Below are 19,550 nucleotides of genomic sequence, written 5' to 3' on the forward strand. Positions count from 1 at the left end.
CCAACGTCGGTGGTGCCACTATCGACGTTGACCCAATTCTTATCCTTGACGACTCTGAGTCAGAGCGGCGTCGGCCGATGGGGCTTATTCGCCCCAGGTCAGATTTGGACCCTTTTTCCTATGGGTGCGAATATGGAGGGGTCCCTGGACCCTTATGAATACCAGGATGACCCTACTATGGACTGGGCACAGGAATTGGGTGAAGCCAGTGATCTGGATACATCTCCTTATGCTGGCATGCTGATGTCTCCTACCGTGGCTAGAGCGGAGGGAGCAACTTATGGTATAGTGGTCAGTAGGTCAGCTGAGGTCCTTGGCCTTGAGCTTCCTTCTGAAGGTGCTTCAGCCTGGGGCTTCTACTTCAGAACCCCTTTTGCGATTTAATGAAGCCCTCATCGATGTCCTTTTGGGTACATGGTCCAAACCGAACACAGGGGCTCCTGTGAATAGGACTATCGCACACCGCCATCGGCCCGCTCCGAACAACCCTAAATTCCTGTCGCAACACCCCACGCCTGAGAGTCTTGTTATCCAGACTTCCTCTTCTTCAGGCGCATTCCTTTCTGCACCCTGGTTTTGGGCCACTATACACACTCTTTGTGGGATATGGTTGTGCAAGTCCTGGCCCAGATACCGGAGGAGGCCCGTGCTATCGTCTCCCAAGCTGTGAACGATGGGAGAGAAGCGGCAAAGTTCACAATCCGTTGTGGGCTGGATACTACCGACTCTATGGGCAGATGGGTTGCTACGACAGTGGCCTTATGGTGCCACGCCTGGTTACTTACTTCTGGTTTTTCGGGGGATGTACAACAGTCACTCATGGACATGCCCTTTGATGGCACCCGTCTCTTCGGAGACAAAGCGGACTTGGGCTTGGAGAGATTCAAGGATTCCTGGGCTGCGGCTCGGTCCCTCGGTCTTTCCTCAGCCCCTCGCCCACCACAGTCCGCTTTTTGCCCCTTTCGTGGGCACGGAAGGGGCTCCCTGTTGCGTCCTCCACACAGCCTATGCGTGGCCGAGGACGCGGAATCCTACGTGGCCGTGGGACAGGGAACCAAAGGTCTTTCCATTCTACCTCTCCCCCCGCTGCAGCCTCCTAACCCTCCTAGTCCGTCCCCTCACTCCCGTCCAGTTGGTGGCAGGATTCGCAATCAGCTGCCCCACTGGGAACATATCACCACGGACGGGTGGGTTTTGCAGATCGTTCGAAAGAGCTACTCCCTTGCTTTCGAATCTGCTTTACCAACCATCCTTTCATCACCCTCCGGAGGATCATTTGGCACTTCTCCGCCAGGAAGTCACAGCTCTCTTGGCCAAGGGAGCTATAGAAAAGGTCCCTGTGCCAGAAGTAGGTTGTGGTTGTTATTCCTGCTACTTTCTGATACCAAAGAAGGACAAGGGCTTCCGTCCTATCCTAGACTTTTGGGACCTAAACTACTTCCTCAAGAAGGAGAAATTCAAAATGCTCACCCTGGCTCAGGTCCTGTCTGCCTTAGACCCAGGAGACTGGATGGTAGCGTTGGACTTGCAGGATGCTCATTTCCACATCCCCATCCTGCTTGCCCACAGACATTACCTGCGATTCGTGGTAGGTCATGAGCACTTTCAGTTTACCGTGCTCCCCTTTGGCCTTACCAGCACCCCTCGGTTGTTCACGAAAGTGATGGCGGTGGTTGCAGCTCATCTGTGCAGGTTAGGGGTTTCAGTCTTCCCCTACCTCGACGACTGGCTGTTGAAGGCGGACTCGCCCCAGAAAGTAGTCTCCCACCTTCAGACTACGGTGAACCTCCTGCACACGCTGGGGTTCACTATCAACGTGCCGAAGTCGCTCCCTTTTATCGGGACAGTTCTGGACACAGTGCAGTTTCAGGCTTATCCTCACAAAAAACGAGTCCAAGACAGGCTATGATTCCGATCTTTCGGCCTTGGTCTTGGATTTCGGTGAGACTGACTCCGAGGCTGCTGGGCCTCATGGCCTCCTGCATCCTGCAAGTAACACTTGCCAGATGGCATATGCGGGCTCTGCAGTGGGACCTGAAGTTCCAGTGGGCGCAGCATCAGGGGAATCTGTCCGACCTGGTCCAGACCTGGTCCAGATCTCGGAGGGAACTGCGAAAGACCTGCAGTGGTGGCTTTCGAATCCCAATTGGGTCCATGGCAGATCCCTCTCCCTTCCCCAACCAGATCTCTCTATAGTGACAGATGCGTCACTTCTGGGTTAAGGTGGCCACATGGGAGAGGCGGAGATCAGAGGCCGCTGGTCTCCGGCGGAGTCGGGGCTCCATATAAATCTGCTGGAGCTCCGGGCGATCAGGCTTGCGTTGAAAGCATTCCTTCCCTCCCTCTCTCAAAGGGAAAGTGGTGCAGGTGTTCACGGACAATACTACCGCCATGTGATACTCCAACAAACAGGGCGGAGTAGGGTCCTGGACCCTTTGTCAGGAGCACTACACCTCTGGACATGGCTGGACATCAGGGCATTACCCTGATGGTTCAACATCTGGGGGCTCCCTCAACGCCAGAGCGGACGAACTCAGCCGTCGACGCACAGTTGATCACGAATGGCGTCTCCATCCGGAGGTGGCGCAAGGTCTCTTTCAGCAATGGGGAGAGCCTTGGTTAGATCTATTTGCCTCCGCAGAGAGCACGCAATGTCAGCTGTTTTGCACGTTGGAGTTTCCAAGGCGCACTCGCTCGGAGACGCTTTTCGTCTCGAGTGGAACTCCAGCCTCCTTTATGCCTCTCTGCCTATCCCTCTTCTGCCCAGAGTTCTCAAGAAAATCACGAATGACCAGGCCCAAGTCATCTTGGTGGCTCCGGACTGGGCTCAGCGTGTGGTATCCAGAGCTATTGAGCATGTCCATTGATCCTACACTCAGACTGCCTCTTCGGGCGAATCTTCTGTCGCAGCAACAGGGGACGGTTCTTCACCCGAACCTGTCCAACCTCCGCCTTCATGCGTGGAGATTGATCGTCGCCAGTTGACAGCTTTTGCCCTTCCACCCGAAGTCTGCAATGTTATCTTAGCAGCCAGGCGTCCATCAACTAAAACTGTATACGCCTGTTGCTGGACTACAACAAATCTATTGATCACCTTTCTGCCCCTCTGTCTGAGGTTCTCCTGTTCATTCTTTCTTTAGCCCAGCAGGGCTGTTCTTTGGGCACCCTTAATGGGTATTTACCTGCCATTTCGGCCTTTCTTAGGCTACCTGATCAGCCCTCACTCTTTAAATCTCCTATTGTGAGTAGATTCCTAAAAGGGCTCACCCATTTATTTCCTCCCACGCCATTTTTCATGCCTCAGTGGGACCTTAATCTTGTACTTACTTATTTGATGTGTACCCCCTTTGAGTCAATGCATAATTGTCCCTTGCGGCTCCTCACCTTCAAAACTGTCTTTCTAGTCGCTATCACCTCTGCTCATAGGGTGAGTGAGCTACAGGCCCTTTCCTTCAAAACCTCCATACTTGTCTGTACAGCCTGACAAAGTTGTGTTGCGCACTAGGGCATCCTTCCTTCCTAAGGTGGTTATAACCTTTCATGTAAGCCCGTCCATCACTTTGCCTACTTTCTACAGAGACCCACATCCTTCCCATGAGGAGGGGAGACTCCACCATCTGGACCCAAAAAGAGCATTGGCGTTCTACCTCAATCGTACTAAAGATTTCCGGGTGGACGGTCAACTCTTCGTTGGGTATGTGGATGCCAAAAAAGGGAAGGCAGTGCAAAAGCGTACCATCTCTCGATGGGTGCTTCTTTGCATCAAAATGTTCCCTTTGGCCAAAAGGCAACCTCCTGAAGGCTTGCGTGCTCATTCCACCAGAGCAACTGCTGATTCTACTGCTTTAGCACGCGGAGTTCCTGTCCTGGATATCTGTCAGGATATCTGTTAGGCGGCTACGTGGGCGTCCCTGCACACGTTTGCTAAGCACTACTGCCTGGCAGTCGGTCCGTCGAGACTGTTATTTTGGTCGTTCGGTCCTACAGGACTTTCTAGTATGATCTTGGTTCGCAGCCCACCGCCGAGGATGGCATTGCTTGGGTATCTATTCTAAGGTAAGGAATTTGCAATTAAAAGTCTCTATCAGATGTACAAGTTACTTACCTTTGGTAACGAAATATCTGGTAGAGACATATTCTAGTTGCAGATTCCTTACCGTCCACCCATCCTCCCCGTTTGCCAACTTATTTCTAGGGACAGGGACTCCCTAGAAGGGTATTGCTCGAAGAAAAATCTCTGGAACCAGTCTGACGCCTGGGGGGAAATTCTAAGGTAAGGAATCTGCAACTAGAATATTTCTCTACCAGATATTTTGTTACTGAAGGTAAGAAACTTGTACTTTAACTACATTGTTTTCGATTTGTGGACATCCACTTTGGTTTCGCCCCTGGAGAACTTTGTATTTTACCTTTTGTTCTGTATTTCAGCCAGGTTTCACACCTGCTGTCTTCTTTTAAGCTTTTTGTTATCAAGCGAGCTGATGAGGACTACTAAGTCAGTTGGCGCTAGTTTCAATACTTCAATAGCTTCTGTTCTACTGAGGTGTGTGTGATGTCCTCCACACTTTCCTTCTTCTTCTATTAGGGCTATCTTGATTATTACTCAGCTTGGTCCTCAGACATTTTTATGGCATCATTGTAGTGACTGCTTCTGTCTTGGCCGATATAGTTATTTTTCTTTCCTCTTATGTGTGTTGTACTTCTAGATTGTCCCAGAGGCGTTAACATTATCTCTGGCAGTTTTTTCTAGGGACAACTGTTGTTCTATACGAATGGTTGCTGTTGTGGTCTTTGCCATATTTTTGTTACAGCTTTATTCAATGCTTCTTCATAAATGGGTTCTTGGTTTTACCCCTTTTGTCTGTGCCTTTACAGAGGAGCTTTGGCTATCATCATGGCTTTTTATGGTGATGGGCTATAGCTCAGTGGCATTGCCTGTTAACTGGGCCACCATGTACTGGCCGAACATGGGTTCAATTCCACCTTGAGAGCTGGTTGTTTTTAAGTTTATATTGCCTGTTGTCCCGCTGCAATGGTAATGCTATTCCCATGCTTTTAGTACCTTTATGATTTTACGTGCCTGTGGGCCTTTCCACAATTCATATGGTGCGTAGTAAGTTCTCAGCTCAATTTCTAAGAGTATCCGTTCTCTTGCTAGAGCAGATTGTTCTAGCCAATGACTTTTTGCAGGATCAGTCGCATTGCATTAAAATCTGCTCTGCATTAGCCAAAAAGCAACTCTCTGAGGGCTTGTGTGCTCATTCTACTAAAGCTAGATCTGTGACTACTGCATTAGAATGCAGAGTTCTGGTTCTGAATATATAGTTGGCAGCAATGTGGGTTTCTCTGCACATGTTTACCTAACATTACTGTCTGAACAGTCAGGTCCATTACGATGGGCATTTTGCCCATTCAGCCCTGCAGAACTTTCTTGTCTAAATTGGTCCACAGACCCTCCTCCAGGGATATGGGTACTGCTTTGGTATCTAATTCTTAGGTAAGGAATCTGTGGCTAGATGTCTCTATCAGATGAACAAGGTACTTAACTTCGGTAACGCTTTATCTGGTAGACCCAAGATCTAGGCACGGATTCCTTACCGACCCAACCATCCCACCCGCTCTGCAAACTGATTTCTAAGGCCAGGGACCTCTGACTGGGGAAGCTCTGTGAACTTATCCCTCTCTATCTCTCAAGACCCATTTCTTGCCATTTCTTAATTGATTAACACAGAGATGTCTTTTTTTGGCACACCGTTTCCATTGCCAATTTCTATAAATGGATCCATGTTTTGGCACGGAAAACAGACTCGTAAGGAACTGACAGCACGTCTCAGAGGGAAGAATATGGACTACATCGACATCATATCCAGTTGTCGATATTGCTATGGAGTCGCACAACGCACTCTACCAACACGCTTAGGTACTGCTGGGGAAATAATTTCCGAATCCAGTCTGGCACCTGGGGAAGAATTCTAAGGCAAGTAATCTACACTTAGGGCCTGTCGCTACCATATAAGGCGTTAACTAATGTTAGTAACTTGTTTATTAGTTTTCCAATCTCAAAGCCTTGTGTACTTGACATGAGACTCTGATTTGACAACTTATTACATAAAGGTGAAATCGAAAGAGTCGTCCCATTTGAGGTATAAACTGGGGAGAGAGAGTTGATTACTTTAATTAATCTTTTACTGTGCATTCCCTTTCTTACAGCTGGACTGCAGCCATGTGTTCCACTTGCAATGCTGTCGCAGAGTACTTGAAAATAAATGGCTTGGTCCAAGGATAACGTTTGGATTCATGTCATGCCCCATTTGCAAGGTAAAGAAGTTAAGAAATTTCACTTGCAATTTTTATGCATGTATGGCAACCTTTGGTGTGTTTAATTGTTCTTTTCCTTCCCTCCAGTATTGGGTGCACTTGTAATTTAATTCATAAGCCGAGATCTCACAAAATGTATTTTACAGAGGCCTGCCCATAGTCATTCTCTTGCTGCCTGGGCAGAAAGTTCTTCAGCAAGTGTCAGGAGAGTAGCCCTACTCTGAAATGTGCTGCCACATTCTCAATGGCTAAGTAAAAGAGGGTACATATGTCCTGGACTAGCTGGACATGTCTTGCAGTTTTCAAATTATATAGGTTTTGTTACTGCAGATGGGTATGGAGTAAATCGTTGTAGGTGTCTAAAAGGGATGAACTGAGGCAGGGGCTGAACTACAACACATATTGCATGTTGAGTGAGAATTTGAATGACGGAGATATTAAACCTCAGACTCCATGCCAGAGCATTCCAAAGGTACAACGATGTAAGATCCATTTGTGTGTCCATAAATGGGTACACTTTGGAGCTAAAGTATTTATAGTTCTATTCATATGTTTTATTTATTATTTGTTAATATGTAGGAGTATTTTATTCCTATAAAGTCCTGTTATTTTTTATTACTGCCACTTCCTTTCCTCAGAATGTGTCTGTAATATAAAAAAAGCCTCTTCACTAGTAACCTGTAATCATTTATTACATCAGTAGTGATATTGTATTGCAGCCAGTTTACAGTCATGAAACAAAGCGCATGCTTGCCTTACAGAGTCTGAGAGAGAACAATGCATGGATTTTGAGAATCGTTTCATTTCGTTTAACTATGCAGTGCTAGAAAAGAAAGAAATAATATTGCCTGTTACTGTAGTTCTTCAGTATTGGTATCTTTCATAGATTCACATGCTCAAATCATTCCCCGTTGTTGAAGTGGGAGTCCCACTGTACTTTAGAAAGCAGTAGAGAAAAACTACTGACTTAAGTACATACTGTACTTTTTGCTTATTGGTACTTTTTTTCTAAATTCTTTGGACTGTGTTCCAGGGGAAGCCTTTTCTCAATCCTTTAAAAGGTTTAGAACGCTAGGGTAGTGGTAGGCATACACACACACTACACTAGTACCATGTCTTCAGTTTAGGGAGGTGACCAGACTCAGGAGTCTAGGTACAGTGGCCTTAAGTTCCAGGAACCTAGGGTCCTGTGTAGGGTTAGGAAACTGAAGAGAGGTAGTCATCCTACTAAGCCATATTTCCTAGAGATGCTCATCCAGCATGATCCCCAGAATCCTGAAGTGCAGTTAGAGCAGAGAGACCAAGGTGGGAGGGATGACTCTCCGCAGCTGGAGAAGGAAGTACCTGGTACTTCATGCTCTCACTCTGAACATGCCCAAGAGGACTCAGAAGAGATCCTTGAGGGCAACCCTGGGCCTGTAGAAGTAAGTACTGATAGTACTGAGGGGGGCCACACAGGTAGGTCCACTTTTTCTCCCCGCGGAGTGGTACAACGGTTTGTGAGGAGGAATAGATCCTCCTCAACTTCATCCACACTCTCCTCAGCATCCACTGCTAAGTGCATCCATTCTAACAACTAAGAGGAGTTAGCTTTAGATATGGGGTTTCACTGGCTCAAACTTGAGAAGGCTAAGCTCAAGTTGAAAAGGAAACAGTTGGCCCTTGAGAGAAAAGCCCTAGAGATGGCGAGAGAAAGGAAGAATTTGGGGTTAGAACTCCATGTTGGCAGCACTAGAGACTCCAGGATCAGGGAGGAACACTTTGACTCTAGGAAACTCAGTAGGAGAGTTCCCCCTAACAAATCTGGGGATGACATCCACAAATGGGTAACTATTTTGGAGAGGGCCTATACAATCCAAAAGGGTCTCCCAGAGGCAGTGGGCAGCTATGACGTGGTTCTCTTTTGCAGACAAAGGTAGAGACAAACATTTGGAAGTCAGAGAAGAGGATGCAGACAACTACCAGGTTTTCACAGAGGCACTGATTGATGGGTTTGGGCTTACTACTGAGGAATACAGGATTAAGTTCAGAGAAACTCTGAAGGAGTCCTCTCAAGTTTAGGTTGATTTTGTAGACTGTGCAGTTACGGCTTTGGAAGGCTGGTTACGTGGTAGCAATGTTCATGACTATGAAGGGCTGTACAGTTTGATCATGAGAGAGCACATCCTTAATAACTTTGTGTCTGCAAAAATGCACCAAGTCCTCCACGTGGCTCTGGATTGGGCACCAGGAGTCTGGTATCCCAAGCTGCTGACCATGTCCTTCGATCCTCAGACCAGACTGCCCCTTCGGGAGGATCTTCTGTTGCAGCAGCAGGAGAGGGTTCTGTACCTGAACCTGTCCGCTCTCAGCCTTCTTGCGTGGAGATTGAGCGGTGACAGTTTTTGACCTTCCTCCTGAAGTCTGTAACTTAATCTTGGCAGCCTGGTGTCCCTACACCAAAATGGTATACACCGGTCTTTGAAAGAAATCTGTGGCAGGGTGCTCTCTGAGGTTCTGTTGATCATAATTTCTCTGGCCCAGCAGGGCTCTGCTATGGGTACTATTAAAGGTTATTTGGCTACTGTATCTGCTTTCTTGAGGATGCCTGATCAACCTTCTTGTTTAAGTCCCACTATTGTACTTAGGTTCCTCAAAGGTCCTATGCATTTTTTTCCTCCATCCCCATTGGTTATGGCCCAGTGGGATCCGAATTTGGTTTTTACATTTCTGATGTGCGCTCCTTTCAAGCGTCTCCACAATTGTCCTCTCAGGCTTCTTACTTTGAAAACAGCCTTCCTTGTGACCATTACATCTGCCCACAGGCTGAGTGAGCTGTAGACATTGTCATCTAAGCCGCCATACCTTTCCATCTATCCTGACAAAGTGGTGCATCGCATCAGGGCCCCCTCTTTGCCAAAAGTGGTTACGCCCTTTCATGTAGGCCAATCCATCACCGTTCCTTCTTTTTATGCACCCCCACAACCTTCTAAGGAAGAAGAGAGACTCCACCACCTGGACCCAAAAAGAGGGTTGGCATTCTATCTTTATTGTGCAAAAGAGTTTGGGGTGGATGATCAACTCTTCATTTGTTATGTGGGTGCGAAGAAAGGTCAGGCAGTGCAGAAGCCGACCATCTTTAGATGGGTCGTTCTCTGTATTAAGATCTGCCACACCTAGCCAAAAAGCAACCCCCTGAGTGTTTGTGCACTCTTTATACCCAAATTAAAGCTGCTACCACTGCGTTATCATGCCGTGTTCCAGTCCTTGACAGTTGTCAGAAAGCAATGGTGGCATCTATGCATATATTTACCAGACACTACTATCTGGATAATTTGGTCCATTTGGTCCTGCAGGATTTTCTAGTATGAACTTGATCTGAAAGACCCACCTCTGGGGATGGTATTGCTTGGGTATCTATTCTAAGGTAGGGAATTCCCAACTAGAAGTCTCTATCAAATAGGCAAGTTACTTACCTTTGGTAATGCCTTATCTGACAGAGACAATTTCTAGCTGCAGCTTCCTTACCGACCCACCGATCCTTCCTGCTCTGCAAACTTATTTCTAGGGACAGGGTCTCCCCTTTCAGAGCTTTAGTTTTGACGCACCAGTAGTCAGTTTCTTTATGGCTCAGTTCTTCTGGCATGGAAAGTCGTGAAAAGAAACTGACATCAGCACGCTGGGGTGGCACCTATATGGGAACCGCAACATCATATCTGGCGTGGACGACGCCGATGATGGACGCAGAGCTGATCAGGGGTGCTGCTCACAAAAATCCTCGGATTCAGTCTGGCACCTTAAGGAAACTTAAAGAGAAGGACTCTGCAAATTAATATTGTCTCTTCCAGATAAGGCATTACCGAAGGTAAGTAACTTGTTCAACAAGCCTACCAGCCCTTTGCTCCCTCCACCTACCACTTCTCCCAACATTCCACCCTTCACTCACTCACAGGTTGTCTTCGGAACTTCAAACGTTGTGAAAACAAGAAATTCAAGCTCTTCTCAAAGGAGCTATAAAACCAGTCCCTCTTGAATACCAGAGTTCAGGGGTACACTCTATATATTTCCTAATCTCAAAAGAAGTTGCTTCTCTACGACCAATCCTAGATCTCAGACCACTAAATGAGTAAATACTATCGGAACTATTTCACATGGCCACCTTGCAAGATGTAGTTCTACTTCTGCAACAGGCAGTTTTATGACCGCACTATATCTATAGGACACCTACTTTCACATACCAATCCATCCAGCCCATTGCAAAAATCTCTTGTTTGTAGAGGGCTGCAGACATTATCAGTTCAAAGTCCTCCCTATCGGGGTGACTGTGACACACTTGAGTATTCACCATGTACATAGCTATGGGAGCAACCCATCTATGCAGACAAAAAGTACATGTATTTCCATATCTAGACAATTGACTTGTCAAAGCCTACACTCACCAATAGTGTCTTCAGCACACTTTGTTTTCAATGGAACTCCTACACCGCTTGGGATTCACCATCAATGTTCCAAAGTCTCACCTGCATCCTTTGCAGTTTCAGCCTTATCTAGGGGCTATTCCAAACACTGAAACAGGATTTGCCTACCCCAGTTCTGCAAGAGTTCAGAATTTTCTACTGCTACCTCAGTTTCAGACAAATCAACAACTCACAGTGACGACAATCAGATAGAGACTTCTAGTTGCAGATTCCTTACCTTAGAATTTCCCCCAGGCGTCGGACTGGATCCAGAGATTTTTTCTTCAAGCAGTACCCCTGTGTGCCGTTGGGTGGCATCAGTCAACTCCACAGGGGTCGTTTTAGGGATGATGGCCCCCAGCATCACCGTATCACCCCATGCCAGATTGCACATTTGTCTGTTACAGGATGTTTAGCCAGACAGTGGTCCCAGTCACAGCGTCAGTTAGAGGATCTAGGGCCATATGTACGAACACATTTTCCCATTGACACAGAATGGGAAAAACCCTTTGCTACATCTGGCCCCTAGTGTTGATAGATCGTCAGACTCATCAGTCTTTGAAATGGTGGAATATCAACAATCTGTTGAAAGGGAAGCTTTTTCTTGACCCTATTCCTCAAATCGCTGGCCCAACTGAAGCATCACTCATGGGATGGGGTGCGCATCTCAAGGATCTCACAAAGTGGGTAAATGGGACAACAGACACCAGCGTCTCCATATCAACTACTAGATCTTCTAGTGGTTTACCTAGCCTGAAAAGCATTCCTTCCTCACCTTGTTTACAGGGTTGCCCTAGTCCGGACAGACAATATGACAGCCATGTACTATCTGTAAAAAAAAAACAGTGGAGACACGGTCTTTACAGTTACCCCATCTATCACAGATCATTTGGAAGTGGGCACTGTATCACAACATTCACCTATTGGCAGAGTGTCTCCCAGGCACAGACAGCAGCTTTGCAGACCTCAACAGGTTGCAGCAACACGTCCATGAATAGGAACTCCACGTGCAAGTCCTCCTCCCATACTTTAGCAGGTGGGGGTTACCTCAGATAGACCTTTTTGGAACCACAGAAAACTCAAAATGCCCAAACACACAATGGATGATTTGATCAGGGATATTTTCCCCTGTTTTTCCTCCTCTTCCTCTCTTCCATTTCTGGTTTGGAAGCTCAGGCAAACATCTCTCACTATGATTGTAGTAGCACATGCCTGGGCTCACCAACCCTGGTTCACAACACTACTAAATTTCTTTGTAGTTCCACACATGAAGCTCCCCAAAAGGCCAGACCTTCTCACTCAGAACCATAGATAAATCACGCACCCAAAGCTCTCAACTTGATGATTTGGCTCCTGAGGTCATAGAATCTGGTTAACTTAATTTACTACCTGAATTTATGACCATTCTTAAAGAAGCCTGTAGCCTGTAGCCCAACCACTAGAGCTTCCTATGCGGCAAAATGGAAAAGGTTTGTTTGCTACTGTCATTCAAAACGCACTGACCCTTTCAAAGCCAATGTACAAGGCACTGTGTGCTACTTCTTTTATCTGTAAGAATCTGGTTTAGCATTCACACCTTTAAGATTACATCTTTCTGCAATGGATGCTTATCTGCAAAACAGACAGCATGTTTCTTTATTCAAAAAAAGTTATTAAAGCCTTCTTGAATGGGCTAAAAAGTGTTCTTCAACTTGCCACTTATGGAATTTTAACGTTGTTCTTACAGGCATTATGCGCCCTCCATATGAACCACTGCATGCATGCCTTCTTCAGCTCCTTTCCTGGAAAGTGGCATTTCTAGTCTTTGTCACCTCACTTAGAGGTGTTGGTGAGCTGCAGGCTTTAACCTTGGAAGAAGCTTTGTTCCAGATACATAGAGACAAGTTAGACCTAGTCACAAATCTTGCATTTCTTCCTAAAATTGTCTCTCATTTTCACCTCAAACGAGCTACCAGTTTTCTTCCCACAGCCAGGTTCATTTGTGGAGAGGGCTCTCTGTACATTAGATGTCAGAAGGGCCCTTATGTTCTACATTGATAGAATGAAAACATTCAGAAAACCCAAGCAACTTTTTTCTGCTTTTCCACCTCCCCATAAAAGGAACCATATATCCAAATCATGCATAGCCAGATGGATAGTAAAATGCATTCAAACCTGTTATTCTAAAGCCAATAGAAAGTTACTTGCACTTCCTAGGGCACACTCCCCTATGGCTGTTCTAGGAAACATTCCAGTAGCTGACATATGTAAGTCAGCTACAAGGAGCGCACCATACACTTTCACCGAACATTATTGTTCGGGTGATTTAGCTCACCAGCAAGCCAAAGTAGGTCAGGTAATGCTACATACACTTTTTCAAACAACAGCAACACTGACAGGTTAGCCACTGCTTCTGAGTGGGACTGCTTTTACAGTCTGTGCAAGATGTGTATCTAAAGCCACACATGCCCCAAACAGAATGTTACTTACCCGGTAAGCATCTGTTTGTGGCATGTAGTGCTGTAGATTCCCATACAACCACCCTCTTCCCCTGACACCAGTTTTCTCACACTATAAACACATGGACATCTCATTACTTACAATTATACACTCCATTCTCACCATCTTGCGGATAACAATTTAACAGTGGATTCAATGCGCATTATCACCGAGAGGAGAAGTCCCTAAAGCGTGTGACTCAAAAGACTTCTTAGAAGAAAAGCAACTTGTACACATCTAAGCCCAACACTAGATGGCAGAAGTATGCAAGCATGTGAATCTGCGGTACTACTTGCCATGAACAGATGCTTACAGGGTAAATTATATGTTCGGTGGCATGTGTAGCTGCAGATACACATGCTGTGCATAGTCCGCCGTCTGGTGTTGGGTCGGAGTGTTACAAGTTGTTTTTTTTCGAAGAAGTCTTTTCGAGTCACGAGACCGAGGGACTCCTCCTCCTTTGTTTCCATTGCGCATGGGCGTCGACTCCATCTTAGATTGTTTTTTTTCCGCCATCGGGTTCAGACGTGTTCCTTTTCGCTCCGGGTTTCGGGACGGAAAGATAGTCAAAACTTCGGAAAACTGCGTCGGTATTGTTTCGTTCGGTATCGGGTTAGATAGAATCGACACCGAATCGTGAAGAGCTCCGGTAGCCCTTCGGGGTAACTTCGACCCCCCCGTCGGGGCCTGGTCGGCCCGACCGCGTGTATCATCGACACCGATGGAACGGACCCCGTTCCGATTCTGTCCTAAATGCCACAGCAAATACCCATATACAGACCAACATTTGGTCTGTAACTTGTGCCTGTCGCCCGAGCACAAGGAAGAAACGTGTGAGGCCTGTCGTGCGTTTCGGTCCCGAAAGACGCTCCGTGACCGAAGAGCCAGAAGGTTGCAAATGGCGTCCACGCCGACAGGACAACGAGGGTTCGAGGAACAAGGAGAAGAAGAGGAAGCCTTCTCCATCCATGAATCGGACTCGGAGGAATTAAACGTTGAAGAAACCGTGAGTAAGACGTCGAAACAAGCACCACACAGGAAAACAGACAAGGCCCAGGGGACGCCACTGCCAACAGGCCATGGCTCAACCCATAAAATAGGTGACCGTCCATCGGCACCGAAAAAGGGCGAACCGGTGCCGAGATCGTCCGACTCGGGTTGAGACACAGGCACGCAGCAATCTCGGGACCGAGAAAGTGCTGCCGAAAAGGGTCGACGCCGAGACAGCGGAACCGAAGCTGCTCGACGCAGAGACAGCGGCACCGAGGATGATCGACGCCGAGAAGGCTCGACTACAAAAAAGAGAAAATTCTCCTCGGAGCCGAAAACAAGCAAAGACACAGTTTCGGTGCCAAAACGCCCAGCAACCGAACCGACGGCCAGCTCGTATTCAGAGGAACAATCACTGTCCTCTCAAATGCGCAAACACAGATTTGAAGAAGAGTTACAAACCACTGACGTAGACCACACCCAGAAGCGGATCTTCATACAGAGTGGGACAGGGAAGATCAGCACTCTTCCCCCAATCAGGAGGAAAAGGAGACTCGAGTTCCAAACACAAGAACAAACACCACAAGCAAAAGTGGTGAAGAAAGTAACTCCACCACCCTCTCCTCCACCTGTAACTCATACATCACCGGCACAAACTCCGTCACATTCACCAGCTCATACCACCATGAGCCAAGATGACCAGGACGCTTGGGACCTATACGACGCCCCAGTATCAGACAATAGTCCTGAGTCGTACCCTACCAAGCCCTCACCACCTGAGGACAGCACAGCGTATGCACAGGTGGTAGCTAGGGCAGCAGAGTTCCATAACGTGTCGTTACACTCAGAACCTGTCGAGGATGGCTTCCTTTTCAACACCCTCTCCTCCACCCATAGCACCTATCAAAGCCTGCCTACGCTCCCGGGAATGCTAAGGCACGCAAAACAGATCTTTAAAGAACCTGTCAAAAGCAGAGCGATAACTCCACGGGTGGAGAAAAAATATAAAGCACCGCCCACGGACCCTGCTTTTATCACATCACAACTGCCACCAGATTCAGTTGTAGTAGGGGCAGCTCGCAAGAGAGCCAACTCGCACACATCAGGCGACGCCCCACCTCCGGACAAAGAGAGCCGCAAGTTCGACGCAGCTGGAAAAAGGGTTGCTGTACAAGCTGCAAACCAGTGGCGCATCGTGAACTCTCAGGCGCTCCTAGCGCGATATGACAGAGCCCATTGGGATGAGATGCAGCATCTCATCGAGCATCTGCCCAAAGAATTACAGAAACGGGCAAAACAAGTAGCTGAGGAGGGACAAAATATCTCTAATAACCAAATACGCTCCTCTATGGATGCAGCGGATACAGCTGCAAGAACAATAAATACCGCAGTAACCATAAGAAGGCACGCATGGTTGCGCACATCCGGGTTTAAACCCGAGATCCAACAGGCAGTGCTCAATATGCCGTTCAACGAACAACAATTGTTTGGACCCGATGTGGACACGGCAATTGAGAAATTGAAAAAGGACACTGACACAGCCAAGGCCATGGGCGCACTCTATTCCCCGCAGGGCAGAGGCACTTTTGGCACATTTCGCAGAACACCCTTCAGAGGGGGGTTTCGGGGTCAAGCCACACAAGCCAGCACCTCACAATCAACACCGTCTACCTACCAGGGACCGTACCAAATGGGAGGCTTTCGGGGCCAGTACAGAGGGGGACAATTCCCTAGAAACCGGGGAAAATTTCAAGGTCCCAAAACCCCTACAACCAAACAGTGACTCACAAGTCACTCAACCCCTTCACACAACACCAGTGGGGGGAAGACTAAGCCAATTTTACAAAGCTTGGGAGGAGATGACAACAGACACTTGGGTCTTAGCAATTATCCAACATGGTTATTGCATAGAATTTCGCCAAATCCCTCCAAATGTCCCACCAAAAACACAACATGTCAAAACAGCATTTAGACCTTCTGGAATTAGAAGTTCAGGCATTACTGCAAAAGGACGCAATAGAACTTGTACCACGTACACAAAGGAACACAGGAGTTTACTCACTGTACTTTCTAATACCAAAAAAAGACAAAACACTGAGACCAATCTTAGATCTCAGAACACTAAACATCTACATCAAATCGGAACACTTTCACATGGTCACGCTATAAGACGTATTACCACTGCTAAAACAACAAGACTATATGACAACCTTAGATCTAAAGGACGCGTATTTCCACATACCGATACATCCCTCGCACAGGAAATACCTAAGGTTCGTATTCAAGGGAATACATTACCAATTCAAAGTGTTGCCGTTCGGTATAACAACCGCACCAAGAGTATTTACAAAATGCCTAGCAGTAGTAGCTGCACATATCAGAAGGCAGCAAATACACGTGTTCCCCTACCTAGACGATTGGCTAATCAAAACCAACTCCCTAAAAAAGTGTTCACACCACACAGAGTATGTCATACAAACCCTCTACAAACTCGGTTTCCATCAACTATGCAAAATCACACATTCTGCCGTGCAAAACACAGCAAAACTTAGGAGCGACAATCAACACAACAAAGGGGATAGCCACTCCAAGTCCACAAAGTGTTCAAAATTTTTACAAGGTTATACAAGCCATGTATCCGACACAAAAAATACATGCAAAGATGGTATTAAAACTCCTAGGCATGATGTCTTCATGCATAGCCATTGTCCCAAACGCAAGACTGCACATGAGGCCCTTACAACAGTGCCTAGCATCGCAATGGTCACAGGCACAGGGTCACCTTCTAGATCTGGTGTTGATAGACCGCCAAACATACATCTCGCTTCTATGGTGGAACAGTATAAATTTAAACAAAGGGCGGCCTTTCCAAGACCCAGTGCCACAATACGTGATAACAACAGATGCTTCCATGACAGGGTGGGGAGCACACCTCAATCAACACAGCATCCAAGGACAATGGGGCGTACATCAAACAAAGTTGCATATAAATCACCTCGAATTGCTAGCAGTATTCCTAGCGTTGAAAGCATGTCAACCCATCATAACCCACAAATACATTCTTGTCAAAACAGACAACATGACAACAATGTATTATCTAAACAAACAGGGGGGAACACACTGGACACAGCTGTGCCTCCTGGCACAAAAGATATGGCAATGGGCGATTCACAACCACATTCGCCTAATAGCACAGTTTATTCCAGGGATCCAGAATCAACTAGCAGACAACCTCTCTCGAGATCACCAACAAGTCCACGAATGGGAGATTCACCCCCAAATTCTAAACACTTACTTCCACATTTGGGGAACACCTCAAATAGACCTATTTGCAACAAAGGAGAACGCAAAATGCCAAAACTTCGCATCCAGGTACCCACACAGGCAGTCTCAAGGCAATGCTCTATGGATGAATTGGTCAGGGATATTTGCATACGCTTTTCCCCCTCTCCCTCTCCTTCCATATCTGGTAAACAAATTGAATCAAAACAAACTCAAACTCATACTAATAGCACCAACATGGGCAAGACAACCCTGGTACACAACACTACTAGACATGTCAGTAGTACCCCATGTCAAGCTACCCAACAGGCCAGATCTGCTAACACAACACAAACAACAGATCAGGCATCCAAACCCAGCATCGCTGAATCTAGCAATCTGGCTCCTGAAATCCTAGAATTCGGACATTTAAACCTCACCCAAGAATGTATAGAGGTCATAAAACAGGCTAGAAGGCCATCCACTAGACACTGCTATGCAAGTAAATGGAAAAGGTTTGTTTGCTACTGCCATAGTAATCAAGTTCAACCATTACATGCATCTCCAAAGGATGTAGTAGGATACTTACTACATTTGCAGAAATCAAACCTAGCCTTCTCTTCCATAAAGATACACCTCGCGGCAATTTCTGCATACCTGCAGATTACCCATTCAACTTCACTATTTAGGATACCTGTCATTAAAGCGTTTATGGAAGGCCTAAAAAGAATTATACCACCAAGAACACCACCTGTTCCTTCATGGAACCTCAACATCGTCTTAACAAGACTCATGGGTCCACCTTTCGAACCCATGCATTCTTGCGAAATGCAATTCTTAACGTGGAAGGTTGCATTTCTCGTTGCCATTACATCTCTAAGAAGAGTAAGCGAAATTCAAGCGTTTACTATACAGGAACCTTTTATCCAAATACACAAAAATAAGGTAGTTCTAAGAACTAATCCTAAATTTTTACCAAAAGTTATTTCACCGTTCCACTTAAATCAAACAGTAGAACTACCAGTGTTCTTTCCACAGCCAGACTCAGTAGCTGAAAGGGCACTACATACATTAGACATCAGAAGAGCACTAATGTACTACATTGACAGAACAAAACTAATTAGGAAAACAAAACAACTGTTTATTGCATTTCAAAAACCTCATACAGGAAACCCAATATCAAAACAGGGTATAGCCAGATGGATAGTTAAGTGTATCCAAACCTGCTACCTTAAAGCAAAGAGAGAGCTGCCCATTACACCAAAGGCACACTCAACCAGAAAGAAAGGCGCTACCATGGCCTTCCTAGGAAATATCCCAATGAACGAAATATGTAAGGCAGCCACATGGTCTACGCCTCACACATTTACTAAGCACTACTGTGTAGACGTGCTATCCGCACAACAAGCCACAGTAGGTCAAGCCGTACTAAGAACTTTATTTCAAACTACTTCCACTCCTACAGGCTGAGCCACCACTTTTGGGGAGATAACTGCTTACTAGTCTATGCACAGCATGTGTATCTGCAGCTACACATGCCACCGAACTGAAAATGTCACTTACCCAGTGTACATCTGTTCGTGGCATTAGTCGCTGCAGATTCACATGCGCCCACCCGCCTCCCCGGGAGCCTGTAGCCGTTTGGAAGTAATCTTCAACATACATTTGTAAATATATTACTTAAACTTTATTTTGTACATACTTATTCATTCCATTGCATGGGCACTATTACTAACATACACAACTCCTACCTCACCCTCTGCGGGGAAAACAATCTAAGATGGAGTCGACGCCCATGCGCAATGGAAACAAAGGAGGAGGAGTCCCTCGGTCTCGTGACTCGAAAAGACTTCTTCGAAGAAAAACAACTTGTAACACTCCGACCCAACACCAGACGGCGGACTATGCACAGCATGTGAATCTGCAGCGACTAATGCCACGAACAGATGTACACTGGGTAAGTGACATTTTCAATTCCTTGTCTAGGGTACTCTAACTACAAATTCCTCACTATCCACCTTTCGCCCCATTCTGTGGAGTAGATTGTTGACTCTGTAATCAGTCTTT

At 46.5% G+C, this 19,550-nt stretch overlaps 1 protein-coding gene across 17 annotated transcripts in view; it reads left to right on the forward strand.

Moving 5' to 3' along the window:
* Positions 1-19,550, forward strand: part of MYCBP2 (MYC binding protein 2) — a 1,769,078-nt gene that overhangs the window by 1,696,905 nt on the left and 52,623 nt on the right. For all 17 annotated transcript variants that reach the window (XM_069205243.1, XM_069205245.1, XM_069205247.1 and 14 more), the window contains one exon: positions 6,211-6,318. In XM_069205243.1, coding sequence (XP_069061344.1) covers positions 6,211-6,318 — 108 coding nt within the window. The remainder of the gene's footprint in view (positions 1-6,210; positions 6,319-19,550) is intronic.

This window comes from Pleurodeles waltl, chromosome 8 (genome assembly GCF_031143425.1).
Source record: "Pleurodeles waltl isolate 20211129_DDA chromosome 8, aPleWal1.hap1.20221129, whole genome shotgun sequence".
NCBI classification, from domain to species: Eukaryota; Metazoa; Chordata; class Amphibia; order Caudata; family Salamandridae; genus Pleurodeles; species Pleurodeles waltl.